Here is a 15,961-nt window from a genome sequence, read left to right as displayed (position 1 = left end):
CTGCTTCTGCTTTCTGCAGTGGTCGGTCTAGCCACGAATCATCATTGACTTGGAGGTCAGACCGGTTGATCGTCTAGTCCAATCGCTCACCTCTTCTCTCTTCCTTCTTCTTCTTCTTCCACTTTTTCTCCCCAGCCCCCCCTTCCTTCACCATGGCTCTCCGTGCACCTCTCGGACCGGCAGTCAACATCACTCGTCAAACCCTCTTGCCAGCCTCGAGAACTTTGCCAAATGGAGTTCCTGCTTCCATGGGATTGAACAGGAATCTTCCTTCCATGGCCGGTCACGATGGACATTCACACGGACATGGATCTGAGAGGAGTGACCTACCTCCTGCTTGGGCTGGAAAGACCGGAGCGTTCAGCTCCGTCACAAGGGTTGCAGGTGAGTTGAACCGTATGTCGCCGATCGGGGGAGAAACAGCCATGGAATAGGGGATGGTTGCTGTGACATCTTGATTGAATGGACAGAGCAGCTGTAGCGACTTGCCCTCATGGTCCGGCGTATGGTGTGGACAAGCATATCATCTCCGTGTCGTCTCGCTCCGTGCCTTTCAATATACTCTGCTTTGGAAAACATTTTGCTCCTATAGCCTCCTGACACACCACAGCCTACCCGACCACCAAAATCAACTTCCGAGCTCTTCACACTACCCCTGCCCGCCCAGCTGGCAGCTCGATTCACCCCCTATCAGGTGGCGTCAACCACATGGCTTCTCCCGAAAGTCAAACTGCATCTACTGGTGTACCAGACTTTTCAGCGTACAAGGCTTCCAACTCTGGACGTAATCGAACATTGTCATACTTCATGGTCGGATCCTTGGGTGTCCTCGCCGCATCAGGAGCAAAGAGCACAGTAACGGATCTTCTGAGTGGTATGGCTGCTAGTGCCGATGTCTTGGCTTTGGCCAAGATTGAAGTCGAAATGAGTGCTATTCCAGAGGGTGAGTCAACTAGGCACATTATCCGCCTTTTGTTGGCCATCCATTGATGGATCAAATTTCTCAGGCAAGAACCTCATCGTCAAGTGGCGTGGAAAGCCAGTGTTCATCCGACACCGAACCGCAGACGAAATTGAAGAGGCCAACGCTGTCGACATTAAGACATTGCGTGACCCTCAAACCGACGAAGAGAGGACAAAGAAGCCAGAGTGGTGCGTTAAGTCACTCTCACTCTCTCTCTCTCTCTCTCTCTTGAGTCGCTGCACCCCCTGCTGACACTTTCTCGCAGGCTCGTCATGCTTGGTGTCTGTACCCATCTCGGATGTGTACCCATTGGAGAAGCTGGAGACTACGGTGGATGGTTCTGCCCTTGCCACGGATCCCATTATGACATTTCCGGACGTGTGCGACGTGGACCTGCTCCTCTCAACTTGGAAGTCCCGGCTTACGACTTCAACGAGGAGGAGGAAAAGATCATTGTCGGATAGACTTCAGGCATGTCGGATGTATGTGGGTGGGGTAGACGAGATCATGTTGCGGACCCTTTCTTCTATATATATATATATATATATATATATAGCAAAAGGTGCAGCAGTATGCAAAAGCCTAGATCAAAAGGGTGTCAGAGATCATGGTAGCTCTGGATATTTGTGTCCTCAGTCATGCCAATTGTTGAACGCTGGAAGGTAAGATCCACTCCTGTCGTAATGATGCAATGCAAATGGAGGAGCATTAGACTCTGAGAGTCAGGCTCTAGGTATTACAGTATACGTTCTTGTTCTTCATCTTTTAACCCATTGCGAACCTTTTCTCCATGACATACTCTTCCTCTTCGAGTTCGGCCGCCACGTCTGAGCCATCGGGGGCAGTCGTTCCACCAGCCAGCATCGACATAGGATGGCTCTGAGCCGGAGCCGGAGCCGAAGCCGAAGCCGAAGCCCTATTGAGCCCCTCTGAAGGGATCAAGAATCCTCCTTTGCATTCGACCTTGATTTGTTCCTTGAGCGCCGTGATCTTTTCCCTCAAGTATGGGTCTGCGAACAACTTCGCATCGGCATCGACAAGTTTCGGAAGCACACGTGAATGGAACAATCTTTGAGCGGCTGGTGATCCAAACTCGGAAAAGACTGCGCCAACAATGGCTTCGACCACTGATCCTTGAATGGTTTGGAATGAGGTTGAAATGGCGTTCTAAGAGGGGCAAAAACAGTGAGTATATTGACAAGGGATTGTGAAATGGATGACTATCTCACCTGATTGAGATCAGATCGCATGACCTGTCTGATATTCCAACTTTCTCCCACAAACCTTCCAAGATTCGCCGTCTCTCGGATATCGTCGATTCTTCGAGCTAGTGTTTTTTTACCCAGGAGATCGAGATCCCCAAGACGCATTCCTCCGTGTCTCAAGCTCGAGTGGATGAACAGTGGGAGATATGTCGCTATAGCTCTCCTGCCAAGAAATTGAAGTCGACCATTATGCGCAGCATACCAAGCACCGTCGTCGTCTAGTGGTGCCGAGCCAAAGGGGTGTTCGAAAGGTTTCGATCTTCCACTAAGATTGAGGATCTGTGCTGAAGTCGATCTGTCTCGCGGATAGTGCTGGGGTCGAGGTGCCGATCTCATGTTCGTCCATTGATATGATTTATGAGTGACGATCTGGATACTGAGGGACGGTGAGAATTGACGATCGGGAGGAAGGGATAGTAAATCTTTCAAGAATTTTTGTGCAGCCTCGGGCGTTGTGGTTTGATTGGCTGAAGTCGTAAGGGGGGTAGCGTGATTTGAGCCCTTGGGTGTGTGGGTTCTGCGCTGGAAACTTTCGGCCCCAGTAGCAGAAGAGGATCCAGGGGAAAACAGTCGTTCGACAGCGGGGGGAGAAGGTTGTGCTGAAGAACTTGCCAATGGGGATTCTGGTGTGTCGTGTGAGAGAAATCGGGATGTAGATTGTTGTCGATGACAGGAGATGGTGACGGGTCGACAGGCTAAGTTGGAAAACATCAGTCAGTCTGGATTCACATCTTCCTGGAGCTGAATGCCTGTACACACCAGGTATCGGTCGATGAGAAGTACTGCTACTACCTGCCTGAGCGAAATATCCTCGACATTGTGGACGGAGAGCGGTGGATGAACTAGAGGCAAAGAGCGAAGCAGCGCTGCGAGACATGTTGAGAATAGACCTAGTGATGACGAACAATCCCCTTTTCACGATGAATCTTCGTCAACTCTTCGCTTCTCCTCCTCCAAATGTCACTGCTGTACTGCTGTGATGAGATTGCCTAGGTATTGAAGATGTTGCCCTCACAGGCTGGTCGTTTTGAAATTTCAACTCATTAAGGATCATCCGGGAAAATGCCACAAAAGTGGCATCGGCGTTTTTGTTTTCCTTTTGGGCCTGTGGGTGGCAGTCCCTCAAAAGGCACACTCATGAATGCATGACAGAATGTCGAGGAGCACTGCGGTCGATTGCTAATGATGCTAGCTGCTATAGGAGGGGGCGAAACGAAAAGCTTATGAGAAAGGCGTTTATTATGTATGCTAGAGCTGAGATGACGGGAGGTTCTATGCACAAATTTTGGGAGGGAAGGGTAATGAGGGATGTTCGTCAAGTTAATAGAGAGTGTTCGTGTTGTGTCATAGCTGGGAGTTCGTAAAGGTGAATGAGACATTCGAGATCCGGGTGTATATGCGACGTCTAGGCCCGGTGACGAGGTCATATTATGACCGAGCGAGAACGACGGTCCTCCCCGGTGAGGACCTCTAGGCTGGTGATGATGGGAGGACGAGCCCCATCAGGAGTGGGCTCATTCGATTGGCCAGTCGCACAGCATAGCTACCCATTTGGTCATATTAACTCTCTTGGCGTGGCTGATCGTGATGAAGCTATGTTTCAGCAGCTCCCATGGGTAAGGGCGCCTGTTCCGGTCACGAATAAGGCTGCCGTGCGTTTCAGTCAGTATGCCTTCGCAAGCGGATAATGTGGCACTCTTGACTCACCACAATCTCATGAAGTCTTTAATGTTGTCTGACCAGATCCGTCCGACGCTTGGGTCGTCCTGCATTTCAGGGATACTGCCATGAATGATATGCGTTACCAGCTCAATTGGAGCTAATAATCTTCCCCCGTCATCGGATACGAAAGGAAATCGGAGATGAGCAGTCTCGTGTAGTGAGACACCGAGGGACCACACGTCTGCTTTGATAGAATACTCATGGCCTTGAATTCGTTCAGGCTGGACAGGTTGATTAGCTCGTCGCTAAAATGCGTACACAATCCACGCTCACCGCCATGTAATAGCTTGTGCCTGTGAATGTTCCGGCATATGAGTTGATGGTCTCCCCGCTGACACCAAAGTCACATAGCTTCACATGACCCTCGCGAGTGAGGACAATGTTGCTGGGCTTTATGTCACGGTGGACAATATGTCGTTTGTGAAGATAATCCAATCCGCGAAGGACCTAAGCAGATCAATCAGTATTACTGCGGTCACCTTCGGCGCTTCATCCTCACGGCTCCAGCTATCCTCCCCAAAACATGTTCCGAGCACTGCATATTTTTCTTCCTCATTTTGTTGATCAGTCCGTCCAGACTACCTCCTTCACAGTATTCCATGAGGATCCCGATCTCTGACGTCCGCTCATTGAAGAAGGCTCCAAAATGCTGAACGATCTGTGGGCAAGAAAATTCGTCCAGGAATTTCAGCTCTCTGAGAAGCTGCTTGTGTAACGCCGGGTCAGGTGAGGATGTGAGGACCTGGAGATCCTTGTCAGCTTATGCTCTATCCTCCGTTCGCGCACCTTTTTCGCCATGATATTCCCTGTATGACAGTCCTTGACGAGGTCTACCACACCTCCTGTCCCTTCTCCCAATCTCCGTATGAACACCAGCTCGTTTGGATTGAACCTCTGCGCAGCTTCACCATGATCACTCTCGCTCTCTTCCGAGCTTCTTCTCCTAATATCACTCATGCCGAGGGCGTCGAAGGAGCGATTAAGCTGATTGACCGATAGCTCGTCCTCTACCAAGTCTACACGACTGCCTCGCCTAGATCCATGGTACGAATTGCTGACAGAGCTCGCGCGTGATCGGTTTGATGGATTTGGCGAAGCGTCGTACCGAGATCTCGAGACTGCCGCTCTGATTGCCGCATTGCGGGCAGATGAAGTATCGTCCTTCAAGCCATTGTTAACTCTTCCATATCCATATGCGCTTTCACCATCATCATGGCCTAAAGCACGAATGGTAGGATTCATATCTTCGCCAGTGGTGGGTGTCCGCAATGCTGAATGGAGGGCGTCGTGATCAGGTTCCAGCTGATTAGAGACGAAGCGGGGAGAAGAGGAAGTGGAAATGGCGGACGACTGGACACCTACAGGCATGGCGATCTTGAGGGATGGTGTGGCTCGTCGTTGAATATGGGCATCTGATGAAGACGGGGCGTTGAGTAAAGGAGGACGGGACGATGAAAAGGATGATGTTGCAACTGCTGGAGATTCATTCCAGGAAGTCACAGAGTGAGCAAGGGGTGATGTCGTGGTAGATTGAGCGGCAGGGGTTGGGAGTGGAGAAAGTGACAATTTGGGCTTATTCCAAGCGAGGGACGGTGTTGCTCGACCATGACGAGCGAGCGAAGGGGTGAGTTGAGGATATGGGGAGGACGATGGTGGTGGTGGTTCGATGATCTTAGACGGTGTTGCAGCTGGGTGTGCATGAGCATACAGATGTGAGGTAGTACATGGAGATAAACGACTCACCAAAGTCCCCATTTCTAGGTGTCAGACGTAGAGGTGCAATGTCGGCTCTTGGATCCATTGATGGAGCGATGACAGGAGGGGAAGCGTTGACTTGGGAGGACGATGGAGTCGGTGGGGTGCCACCAGTTGAGTCTCGAAGGGGCAGTGGACTTGATCGACTTAATGGTGTTCCAGCATGACTGGAAGATGATGGATTAGGTCTCGCTCCTCCTGGTCGTCTAGGAGGTGGTGGTGGAGTGGACATGGCATGGAAGGATAGGCCGGGGCAGCGGCTACAATGTGGCCCAAGGTGTATCCGGGAGGATTTCGACGGCAGGGGAGGAGGGGGAAGCGGAGGCCGTCTGTCTCGAAACTTCCCGTTCGAGCTGATAGAGACCTGTGTAACGAGATGAAAGGATAGATGTGGTGGGAAAAGTGTCGACTTGCTAGTCAGAGTCGAGAGTCGCGCGGACGAGACCATCCGTCGGATCGCCCGCGCCCGTAGGTGACCGCGTGGGTCAAATTAGTCCCCGTTTGGTGACCGTCGAATATTCAGTAGACTCCAAGCTTCTCCCTTATGCGACTGAGGACAGTATCGTAGGTTTCCCGACAGACAGTCAGGTCCTCTTCGAGGTGGTGATCACAAGGCGTCTCGGGAGTTGTCCCCATCCCATCCTCTTTTTTCTTTAATAATTCCAACGATTCAATTCAATTCAATTTACGAGAGAGAAAGTCATCATCGACGTCAGTCGTGGTGTCGCTCTATTTATACATTGCATCTCATCACAGGGCGACATGTCATGGCGAGCAGCGATCGCTGATGTAAGCTGGACTACTAGAGCAGCAGGAGTGAGAGTTGCAAGCTCGTCAAGGACAACGACACTGCGTTTCACCACCCGAACACTTCACACTGGTCGTCGCTGTCAGTCTCATGAAAATCCACTGGTGGGAGTTCCAACCCGACCTCCATGAGAGTCACTCGCAAGCTGACACTCCCGTCTTGTGCATGCAGGGAATACCGCGTAACGATGTCCGTATACCACCCACTCTACCGCGAAGAGGGGCAGGCCCACCACAAAAGAGCAAGATAAGAGGTGTCAAACAAGTCCTTGTGGTGGCTAGTGGGAAAGGGGGAGTGGGTAAATCAACCGTTGCGGGTCAGTGCCTTCCTTGTCCCTCAGCCGATGACTCCATATTCCGCCAGAATCAAGGCTGACGAATCACTGGCAAGAATAGCAAATATAGCTCTATCTCTTCTGTCTACCTCTTCGTCGTCCTCCCGACCGAGGATAGGTCTACTGGATCTCGACATTTTCGGACCAAGCGTGCCCAAGTTGATGGGTCTGGAGAATGCGGGCGATGTCGAGCTTACGGACGGTGCGTAGTGACTTGTCTTTTGGAGAGAATCAGACCTGATACTGTCTATCAGCGAGCCGATTGATACCGCTCCAAAATCATGGAATTCAGACCATGTCTATAGGATACCTTCTTCGTGAGTCTCCATCGCCCTTGCTCAAAGGGCTTGGCACCATGGCTGATGTTTGAATTCAGCCCCGAATCCAGCGAACGACTCGCCAGTCGTCTGGAGAGGAATGATGGTAATGAAGGCTGTCCAGCAGGTTAGAGCAGCTTCACAGTGTCGTGAGAACCTGGCTGAATCCGCTCAGCTCCTGTTCGACGTAGACTGGACATCAGGAGGCAACGATCTCGATGTCCTCGTCATAGACATGCCGCCGGGGACTGGAGACGTTCAGCTCAGTCTGGGACAGTTGGTTGTCGTCGATGGTCAGCACACTCGTTCTCTTGTCTTGTTAACCACCTGGCTGACATCCTACACAGGCGCCATCATCGTTTCCACGCCTCAGGACGTGGCGCTCATTGACGCGAGAAAAGGAGTGGGCATGTTCAGGAAAGTCGACATACCTGTCAGTTTTGAGGCTCCATCTCGCGCACACCAGCTTCTGCTTGATTCGCTGACATGCTCTCAGATCATCGGGCTGCTTCTCAACATGTCACATTTCACCTGCGGAAGCTGCACAACACAGCACGAACTCTTTGGCAGCGCTGCAAAATTTGAATCGGCTGCGCTAGATCTCGGTCTCCCCATATTAGGTAAGTGCCATTCTCTCGATTCCTCCCAATTCATACAGACTGACATCTGCTAAAACAGGACGCATACCGCTAGTACCGTCAGTCAGCGATGGTGGAGATGCAGGTCGCCCCATCATGGTTCAATCTTCACCAGATGGCGAAGAAGTCCGAGAGTGTATGGGAAACATCGGATCAACGGTATGGCATTGGCTTGCTCGACAACCTGCCTCTCAGGCAGGCACGAGAGGGTAATGCAAATTTGTGCTTGGAACTCTGTGGCACTTCCATGATCGCCACCCTACGCCTGGCACTCTCACTCCTTTGCCGACCTCCTTTCAGTCTGAATTAAAGAGTACAATGGTCGCCTTGGGGTCTTCTCTCACCTTGGCATTCTCACTAGCACAGACGACTTAAAAAGCTCGTCGATCGAGAATTGCATTCCACTTCCCACATTCCATGACCACATTCCATGATGTCTGCTGATACCAGTGTTCTTCCTGCACTGCATGTTGACCTTATCTTCTCCTTCGATCGTGGTGCGGAAGATGTCACGTGGCGAATTACCGATGACTCTGCGTCCGTTCCTAATTCTCTCAAATGGAGGATGGAGGAGTTCACAAACAGACTCGCCAACGACATTGGAGTGAGTTGTCATTCTCCTTCTATCACATCGTTGACGGTTGTTCTTTCTAGTCCATGATGCGTGTAGAGCCACCGTTTTTGGAGTCTCGCGCTGCGGAAGCCGGGTGGACCCTCATTTCCGTGCCGTCGATGACGTCGATGACAACAGTCGGCTCAGCAACAGCGATGATTCCTCTGGAACAGTGCTGGTCACGAATGGGACCCTGACCAACGGACATTGAGAGAGAGGTGGCTATGCGCGCAAAAGTGCTCTGGACACTTTAAGACTATCTCCTAGCTCCAGAGGCGCTGCCTATCTGATCCTGCTGACTGCCGCTCCACACCCTGTTCGTTCTGAAACTCATATGCATAGGACCTCTTGGACTGCAAAATGCCCTTCCTTTGTGGTTGTGGACAGACCAGTGTCCCCTATTTCGCACAGAGCTAACTGGGTTGTTGTGATCGGGGATGGAATTTTGTCACTCAGACTCACGCATTTGCAGCCTGGAGTCGTCACTCAGCATATCTTAGCGTCCTATCCCGTCTTTAGGCGCTCAACCATTTCTCAGCTCCGAATGCCCGCTTTGCGACACTCAGATCAGCCGTCTCTTCCGTCGCGCTCTCGCCTCCTCTCCAGTCACCAAGACTGTACCCAGCTAACCGTGGCATCAGTATCCTTTGATACCCCTCTCTTCGCCGACTGCGCATATCTCGGTCTATCACGGGCCATTTTTGGCTCCTTGTGCCCTTTGAGAGGGATCTGCCTTGCGTCGTCATCATGTCTCTTGAACGTGCTCATCCTCATTGTCAATTCCCTCACTAGGCAAATCAACGATATACTCAATAGTCAACCTATTCACGACAAAGATGTCAGGACGAATCGATTCTCCGGTCATACGTGACTTGGACATAGATCTTACCATCTCGCTGCGACAGGGGGAGGAAACCGTCGGATGGAGGCCTTCGAGTGAGGTAGACTGGCCTAGAACAAACGGTGTGCTCGATAGCGCCCTCAGTGACTTTACGCATAGTCTCGGGGACAAGTTGAAAGTGAGTTGAACCACCTAGGTCATTAAGATGTCTAGCTAAGACCGGTGCTAGGAATGGATGGCGACCCAGCGGCTCAGCGTGGATTCGGCTGCTGCAAGCACAGACCGACGAATCATCTTTCGTGCTCGAGATGCAGCGGACTCTGGCTCAGAGTCGGATGCTCCTTCGTCAAGTGGAGCCTCGGAGGCACCGAGGGGAAGATCGCGAGCGGTGTTATCCTCTCCAGAGGATTCGGATGAGGATGCCAACAGTGATGGCGAGTGAGTGGTCGCTGATGCAGTGATTGCCTCAGGAGCTTGAGAGGACTCAAGACACTCGGTCTAGGTCATAATTGGTTCTACCACTCGTTAGCTTGCACTGATCTCAGAGAATCACGCAATCATGCATCCCTTGGGAAGACCCGTGACGGGCAGCCAGGCTGATCACCTCTAAGCTGAGGTGCCTGCAAGGGTTTCGTCAATGCTCGAAGCTGATGTCAGCCATCGAAGTCATTCTTTCTTCAAACCTCCAAAGATTGTCGGTGCTGACGAGGTTCGGACCGAGCCTTCGCTCCATTACTGTCCTTCCTTGGCTCACGAAAGACCCTTTGATGCTGCTGAGTTAAGAACCAGATAGCATTCCTTTATGGTAGCAGGAGATCAAGAGGGCCTTAAGAGCTCTTATATGCTAATACACGTACATCGTTTCCTATCACGGACATTTACTTACCCAGCTATCGCCTTGATCGATCAAGCTCTCATCAACTGAAGCTCTCCCAATAGTTTTCAAAGACCAGCAATGCCGATCAATGGATTCAATGCCGAAGCCCTGAACATCAATGTCCAACTCTCCCTTGATCCAGGGACTGCATTGCTTACATGGCAGCTTCAGCATGGCACAGACTGGGACAAGGTCAGTGAAGGCCTCACTGACGCCCTGGGCACATTTATAAGCTCCGTGGCCAGTGATCTTCAGGTCAGTATTTCCGTATCTACTCTTCTGCTGATCCGTCCGCTACAGACCAGTCTGGAAACTCATCGTCCCTCCCTCGACACGGAGGCCAGCAAGACCAACCAGACCATTGTTCTGCACTCTACCGTGTTCAAGGACTGACTCGACAGTCAGGCCTCGAGAGCGGCACCGAGGTGATTATGGAGACAGTGGGATGAGCGAGTCTTGTCTCTCAGCTTTTCCAGATGATCCCGAGATATGGGAGCAGATAGTATGACTCTTTATGCACGGTTGGTTCTTTCTTACTCTCTCTGTCTCTTTCTCTCCTCCTTTGCACACGACGTGAGCAGTGAGGGGGAGACGATCACCCTCCAGCTATCTATATGCAATTCGCTGCCTTCATACGGACAGAACAGACCCTCGCGCATCCTCTGCAAACGCTGTGAATGCCACATTGAGGTAGCGCGCTGCCACTTGGGTGTGGTGATCCTTTATCATCTCTCTCCTCTCACCGGTCGAGTCAGAGAGCTCGTTACAAGATGAGCTGCACCTTTCAAGCACTGACAACAGAGCTTGCTAGCTTTGAACTCCTTTCCCAGTTACAACCTTTCAAAGCTCCATTATTCCCCGACACAGAGGAAGTCGATGTTGCCTTCTTTCTCTGAGAAAAGTTGATGGGCCTAGGCCGGTCCCCATGGCCGGTAGAGATAAGCAAGTTATCTGGAATCTGAGTATAAATAGAGTCAGTACCGTCTCGCCACTTTGTATCGCTCATAACATCCTCTAAACAAGAGAGCCATCCATCTCAAGTCCACTCACTTCTAGTTGTCCGTTCCAGAAACCCATTCTCAATATGTCTGATTGGGAAATCCAAGTTACTGTATCTATCCAGAACGAGCGTGTCGAATGGGAAGATACAGGGGAGTGGGAGAACAATCAGGTCCACACGAACGAACAACTCGTGTCGGCGATGGCAAACTTCACTGATCAGCTTGAAACTGTCATCAAAGACGAGAAGGGGACCGATGCAGACTTGACGTGGCATAAACTGTCAACGTCGGCAGCTTGGACATCCAAAGTCACTGAAGGTAAAGCCGCGCTAGAAGGAACTACTCCCCAGACTATCAACTTGACATGGGTGGAGGAAGAATAGTCTGCCTGACAGGTCCAGCGCTCACCAAAGGGGACCCATCAGTCGTCATCGTAGCCTCAGCGTGTGTGAGTGGTCTCCAGAGTTGGTCGTACAGTAGGAATTGGATGCATGGTGGTGCTGTCGGTGTCGCAGTCTGTCCTTCGTTTGCACAGCTGGTGAGCCAGACTTGGAGGTCAAAGATCTTCGCCATGCACGCTGCTCTGGGATGATTAAACCATGGGAGGAGACATGAAACGGAAGCACATCCCAAAAGCTCAAGGAATCTGTCCAAAGCGAGGCTCCGAGCCGCATCAGGCAGAGGTCGACCTTTCGTCGGCCACGTGAATACTCGAGTCGAAGTGCTTTGCCTCATGTCATGGCGGCGTCTGCTACCCTCTGCCGTACCAAGCGGAACGCATGATAGAGATTAGTGCCTCCCCCGTAAAAATATCAATACACCACTTCGTCCACTGGCAATGGATGCATCCCTAATGAGAGCAGACTACACCCAGAACCCTCCACAAATGTTACACAGCCTAGTCCTTTCCAGCAATCGCACGGGTGTAAATGAGCTGAGCGTTGTGGTGAGTGACCCGCTTGATCTGTCCCTCCTTCTCCAGGTGAGCAATGGCTTTACGGGCCAAAGATCCGTTGACCTTCAGTCGATCGATGAGGGTAGAGACAGTGATAACTCGGAAAGTGGGGACCTCCTTGTTGATTCGGTCACTGAGAGTGTGCGTAGAGAAAAGACGAGGCGAAAGGGGGAAAAAAAATGAGAAGAGGACAGACATGATCAGCGAAGATCGAAGATAATTCGAACCCATGAGACTCACAAGAGGGTCTTGTCGAGAACGACGGCGTTGTTGGCCTTGTCCTTAACCTTTCCCTTGGACCACTTCTTCTTCTTTCTGTGAGAAGAGACGGTATCAGCGCCTGCACAAGATACCATGATTTCGCAGTTCCACGATCCCATTCTCATCCCGCCGCTTCGCTGCTAAACTCCCCAGGCCACGCCCAGATCGCAAAGATCTCAACCAAAAACACCTCTCCCATCAAGATCGAGCAGTCCGCCGCGAAGATGACATCCTCTGGACCAGACACTTTACTCCCGAATCGTTCCCCTCCCATCTTCCCCTCAAATCGTCTTTCTCTCACACTCACCCTGCTTTTGAACCGGCCTGGGCGGCGGCGGCCTTCTGAGCTGGAGCATAAGTCAGCACATGCTTTCCCAATCGCCCATCGCAGACATTCTACTCACCCTTTGACTTGACCTGAGGAGGCATGGTGACGGCTATATGCTGAAAGAGAGGAAAAGAATCGCCGTTGAAAGAAATATGGCAGGATGAGTTTCGCGGGATAAAATGATAGAAATTGAATATTTTCGAGCGGTGATAGAAATTGCCACGTCACTTTGGATGATAAGGGTGGCGAAAACGATCGGCGTCCGGTGACCAGCTGAAATGCCAAAAGGCACACTGAATGAGCAGGAGCGGTTATCACATCCTTGGACTTGGAGCTCGAAGATGACCGGGGAGTCATCGAGCCAGCGTAGGCGATCCATGTCACCTGCCAGCGGGTGGAGTTTGGATCCTCAGCTTCAGACAACGATGCGGTCCAAGGGCAAAGCCCGTGGGGATGATGGACCAGCTCCTCCTTTTGGTGATTTGTTCAGTTATCAAGAGATCTTCTTGCGTATCTTGTCGTTCCTATCGCCTGAAGATCTGGCTCACGTACAAGGAGTGAGCAAGTACTGGTCAAGGATGACCTTGGATCCTCAGGTGAGTCTCGTTCCCGTCTCTTCATCACCAATGAGCGAAAATAGGACTGAACATTTTGTCTTCAATCTTTTTTATCCATAGCTATGGAGAAGACTGTATCTGTGTAAGCGGAGTCCTCGGTTGATAGGGTAAAGATTGACCTAGACTAGCGAGATATCCTCATCCACATCATTCTCGTCTGATCTACCGTGATCAGAGTGGCTCGAGTCGTGGCTCAGCAGGGTTGCGGACGCTCCGACCGATTTCTCGCCTGCCCTCTAGAGCTTTCCCGCCACCTTCGCCATCTAGGACCCCGTCAAGATCGTCAATAGTGTCGTCACCAGATATCAAGATACCGAAGAACCTCGTTTCACCCGTCAAAGCTCCTGAGTCTTTGGGTCTCATAGACGAGATCGGCTGGGGAATACGAAACGATGGACTGGATTGGAAGATGATGCTCCGTCTGGAAACAAACTGGTGTGTCCGCCTTACCTGACTCGGCACTTCAGGTCGACTGACGAATTCGGCAGGTCCAATGGAAATGCATTGTCAGAAACTACACTATCCCTCCCGCCGTCTCCAGCTCCAACCATTTCATCGGAGGTCTCACGTCCTTCGGATCCCTCCTCTTCCATTGTTTCGAGCGAGCAACATATAGCTTTGTCTCCATCGTTCATTTTTACGTCAAGTCCGCAATCGCCATTAGTACAGGTCCACCTCGCATCGAATAGCGCATCGAATCCTCCGACCCCGCCGACAGCGCCTGACCAGCGATCCGTACCCCTCGGCATCATACCACCGCCACCGGGATGGTCATCACCTCACAGACCCGATAACATCACATGTATTTGCTCCGACCAATCTGTCTCGCTACCTGACGAACCATCAACGAATCATAATGCTGCAATTAACAATATGAAGCCAGGACTACCAACACGACTGGCCATCTTTTATCAAAGTGGAGGTTTCGTCGTTCTACATGTCCAACTAATTGCCTCCCGCCTGATCTGGAAACGAGAATCCATCAGTCCTCCAACCGTTCGTCCGCGATCGCTTAGGCGACGCACAACATTCGTGCAGGATTCCGGGGATCCGATTGTGCTCGCAGCGATGCACTACCCTGTCGTCGTCTCGTGCTCTCTATCTTTTCACTTGTCGATATACACAATCCCTCCGACCAATTTCGATAATCCGAATCGACCACGGCATCTATCGACCATGCACTCCGACGTGTCTTTCCACCCTGCCGCTTTGTCCCTTTTTCCTATCGACTCAGAGACCCCCTTGGGGTTAGAACCGCAAGCAGCGGATGCACCCCATCGGTTCCGCGCGGGGCTCACATACTGCTCTCCGCTCTATCCCTCGTCGTGGACTATCGCGGTACAAGAGTTTGCAATTGATCTCGATGGAGACTTCGTCGGCGGGTCTGCCGAGCGAGGTGATTGCTTCACTGTCGTAACCCCTGACGATGAATTGTCTGACGAGATCGTCTGGCCTAGACGTATCAAGCCAGTCATCGGTGTCAAAGGGCGTCGAGCTGTTGGAGTGGGAACGGACGGCAGGTGGTGCGTCCTCGCTGGGGATGACAACCAGATACAAGTTTATTCACTGCCCTCTTCGTCTCCAATGCTTCTCGACAGGTCGACTCATGGAATACTTCACTCGCAGACTCTTTTGGCCCACTCTTCCTCTGTGACCTCCATAGCTCTTCTATCCGGTCGCTGTGTCTCGGGTGGGAAAGACGGCCGTGTCCTCGTCTGGGAGCTCAACGATGATCCCGAAATTATCAACAAGCGGCCTCGTACGATAGGATACGTTGAGGTCAAGCCTGGTGGAAGGAAATGGAAGGGCCCTTCGGGGCCACTCCCTCGACAGTCTATACTAGCTGACTCGAACCAAGAGCCATTACCTCCAGAGGGCTACGAGCTGCCTCACCCAGCGTCTATATCTTCCGCTGCGAGGTCATTCTTCCTTCCTCGGCCACCCGAGGATCTTCGACCGAAAGATGATCGACCTCCTCCAATACAGCACTTGGCATTTGATGAGGAGAAGATCGTAGGAATTGTGAGGTCTAGATCAGATTCGAGTGGGAGATTAGAGGAAACGATGAAGATCTGGAGCTTCAACGTGTAGCCATCGATGACGTTGGAAGCTCGAGCATGCAATATCGTATATGAGTCTACATACGCCCAATCGTCGCACGACTGCAGCATGGAATACTTGCCCTGCTGCTGGACAGTACCAGCGCTTTGGTCATGTACTTTCGTAAGGAGGCAATCCACTTGATGTCGTCGCCAGGACTCACATCATGCCACCTATCTTTGAGGGTCAAAGGTCAATCGGTTCAGTGTCAAGGTGTCCTTTGAATGCGTCATTCGTCCGATCAGAACCAATCTTCAAGTGGAGTGGATTGTCGATGAATTCTCTAGACCGCCATGAAAGGAAGATCCAATCTCGATCGATATGAGGCTCTACCTTCGATTTCCGTCTCAAGCGACACTCTGTCTGATAATGCCCCCTGCCTCATATAAACAGAGCACATAACTGCTCAGTGCGATCATCTTTTACTCAACTCAACATGGTTTCAGCTTGGCAGACCAATCATCAAAGCGAGCATTGTGATACTGATGTGGCTTCCACTGACAGTTGGTGGACGAGAGCTAGGAGGCACTTGGCGGGCCGAGGGGACATTGGATCCATCGACTCT

General features: G+C 51.5%; 7 protein-coding genes across 7 annotated transcripts; 4 read left to right on the top strand and 3 right to left on the bottom strand.

The window, feature by feature from the left end:
• Positions 1-30: 30 nt before the first annotated feature.
• BD324DRAFT_623676 (Rieske [2Fe-2S] iron-sulfur domain-containing protein) lies at positions 31-1,519 on the top strand. The gene is made up of 4 exons (XM_022015614.1): positions 31-384; positions 611-943; positions 1,008-1,152; positions 1,230-1,519. Exons 1-4 carry the CDS (start codon positions 153-155, stop codon positions 1,426-1,428), a joined length of 909 nt encoding a protein of 302 aa, XP_021871875.1. The 5' UTR covers positions 31-152; the 3' UTR covers positions 1,429-1,519.
• Positions 1,520-1,639: 120 nt separating this feature from the next.
• BD324DRAFT_623673 (hypothetical protein) lies at positions 1,640-3,263 on the bottom strand. Its single transcript, XM_022015613.1, has 3 exons — positions 2,989-3,263; positions 2,194-2,924; positions 1,640-2,131 (listed from the first exon to the last, which is right to left on the bottom strand). The coding sequence occupies exons 1-3, from the start codon at positions 3,104-3,106 to the stop codon at positions 1,730-1,732; spliced, it is 1,251 nt and encodes a 416-aa protein (XP_021871874.1). The 5' UTR covers positions 3,107-3,263; the 3' UTR covers positions 1,640-1,729.
• A 480-nt stretch (positions 3,264-3,743) lies between these two features.
• BD324DRAFT_608323 (kinase-like domain-containing protein) lies at positions 3,744-5,938 on the bottom strand (the record flags this gene model as incomplete). The annotated part of the gene is made up of 6 exons (XM_022014109.1): positions 3,744-3,876; positions 3,937-4,172; positions 4,225-4,398; positions 4,451-4,693; positions 4,738-5,639; positions 5,695-5,938. 6 exons carry the CDS (start codon positions 5,936-5,938, stop codon positions 3,744-3,746), a joined length of 1,932 nt encoding a protein of 643 aa, XP_021871873.1.
• Positions 5,939-6,155: 217 nt separating this feature from the next.
• On the top strand, positions 6,156-8,358 carry BD324DRAFT_406242 (P-loop containing nucleoside triphosphate hydrolase protein). The gene is made up of 8 exons (XM_022012697.1): positions 6,156-6,830; positions 6,910-7,050; positions 7,103-7,165; positions 7,225-7,292; positions 7,341-7,458; positions 7,513-7,598; positions 7,662-7,785; positions 7,844-8,358. The coding sequence occupies exons 1-8, from the start codon at positions 6,605-6,607 to the stop codon at positions 8,014-8,016; spliced, it is 999 nt and encodes a 332-aa protein (XP_021871872.1). The 5' UTR covers positions 6,156-6,604; the 3' UTR covers positions 8,017-8,358.
• Positions 8,359-8,774: 416 nt separating this feature from the next.
• On the top strand, positions 8,775-10,637 carry BD324DRAFT_680758 (hypothetical protein). Its single transcript, XM_022019094.1, has 5 exons — positions 8,775-9,435; positions 9,487-9,695; positions 9,728-9,781; positions 10,197-10,389; positions 10,435-10,637. Exons 1-5 carry the CDS (start codon positions 9,253-9,255, stop codon positions 10,525-10,527), a joined length of 732 nt encoding a protein of 243 aa, XP_021871871.1. The 5' UTR covers positions 8,775-9,252; the 3' UTR covers positions 10,528-10,637.
• Positions 10,638-11,952: 1,315 nt separating this feature from the next.
• BD324DRAFT_623661 (ribosomal protein S25) lies at positions 11,953-12,817 on the bottom strand. Its single transcript, XM_022015612.1, has 3 exons — positions 12,756-12,817; positions 12,331-12,698; positions 11,953-12,223 (listed from the first exon to the last, which is right to left on the bottom strand). Exons 2-3 carry the CDS (start codon positions 12,474-12,476, stop codon positions 12,034-12,036), a joined length of 336 nt encoding a protein of 111 aa, XP_021871870.1. The 5' UTR covers positions 12,477-12,698; positions 12,756-12,817; the 3' UTR covers positions 11,953-12,033.
• Positions 12,818-13,104: 287 nt separating this feature from the next.
• On the top strand, positions 13,105-15,387 carry BD324DRAFT_578705 (hypothetical protein; the record flags this gene model as incomplete). Its single annotated transcript, XM_022013337.1, has 4 exons — positions 13,105-13,275; positions 13,357-13,378; positions 13,425-13,731; positions 13,785-15,387. 4 exons carry the CDS (start codon positions 13,105-13,107, stop codon positions 15,385-15,387), a joined length of 2,103 nt encoding a protein of 700 aa, XP_021871869.1.
• Between the last annotated feature and the right edge of the window lie 574 nt (positions 15,388-15,961).

Source organism: Kockovaella imperatae (assembly GCF_002102565.1).
Source record: "Kockovaella imperatae strain NRRL Y-17943 chromosome Unknown BD324scaffold_5, whole genome shotgun sequence".
Lineage (NCBI taxonomy): Eukaryota > Fungi > Basidiomycota > Tremellomycetes > Tremellales > Cuniculitremaceae > Kockovaella > Kockovaella imperatae.
Note: the sequence above shows the minus strand (reverse complement) of the source record. Positions and strands in the feature narration are given on the sequence as shown.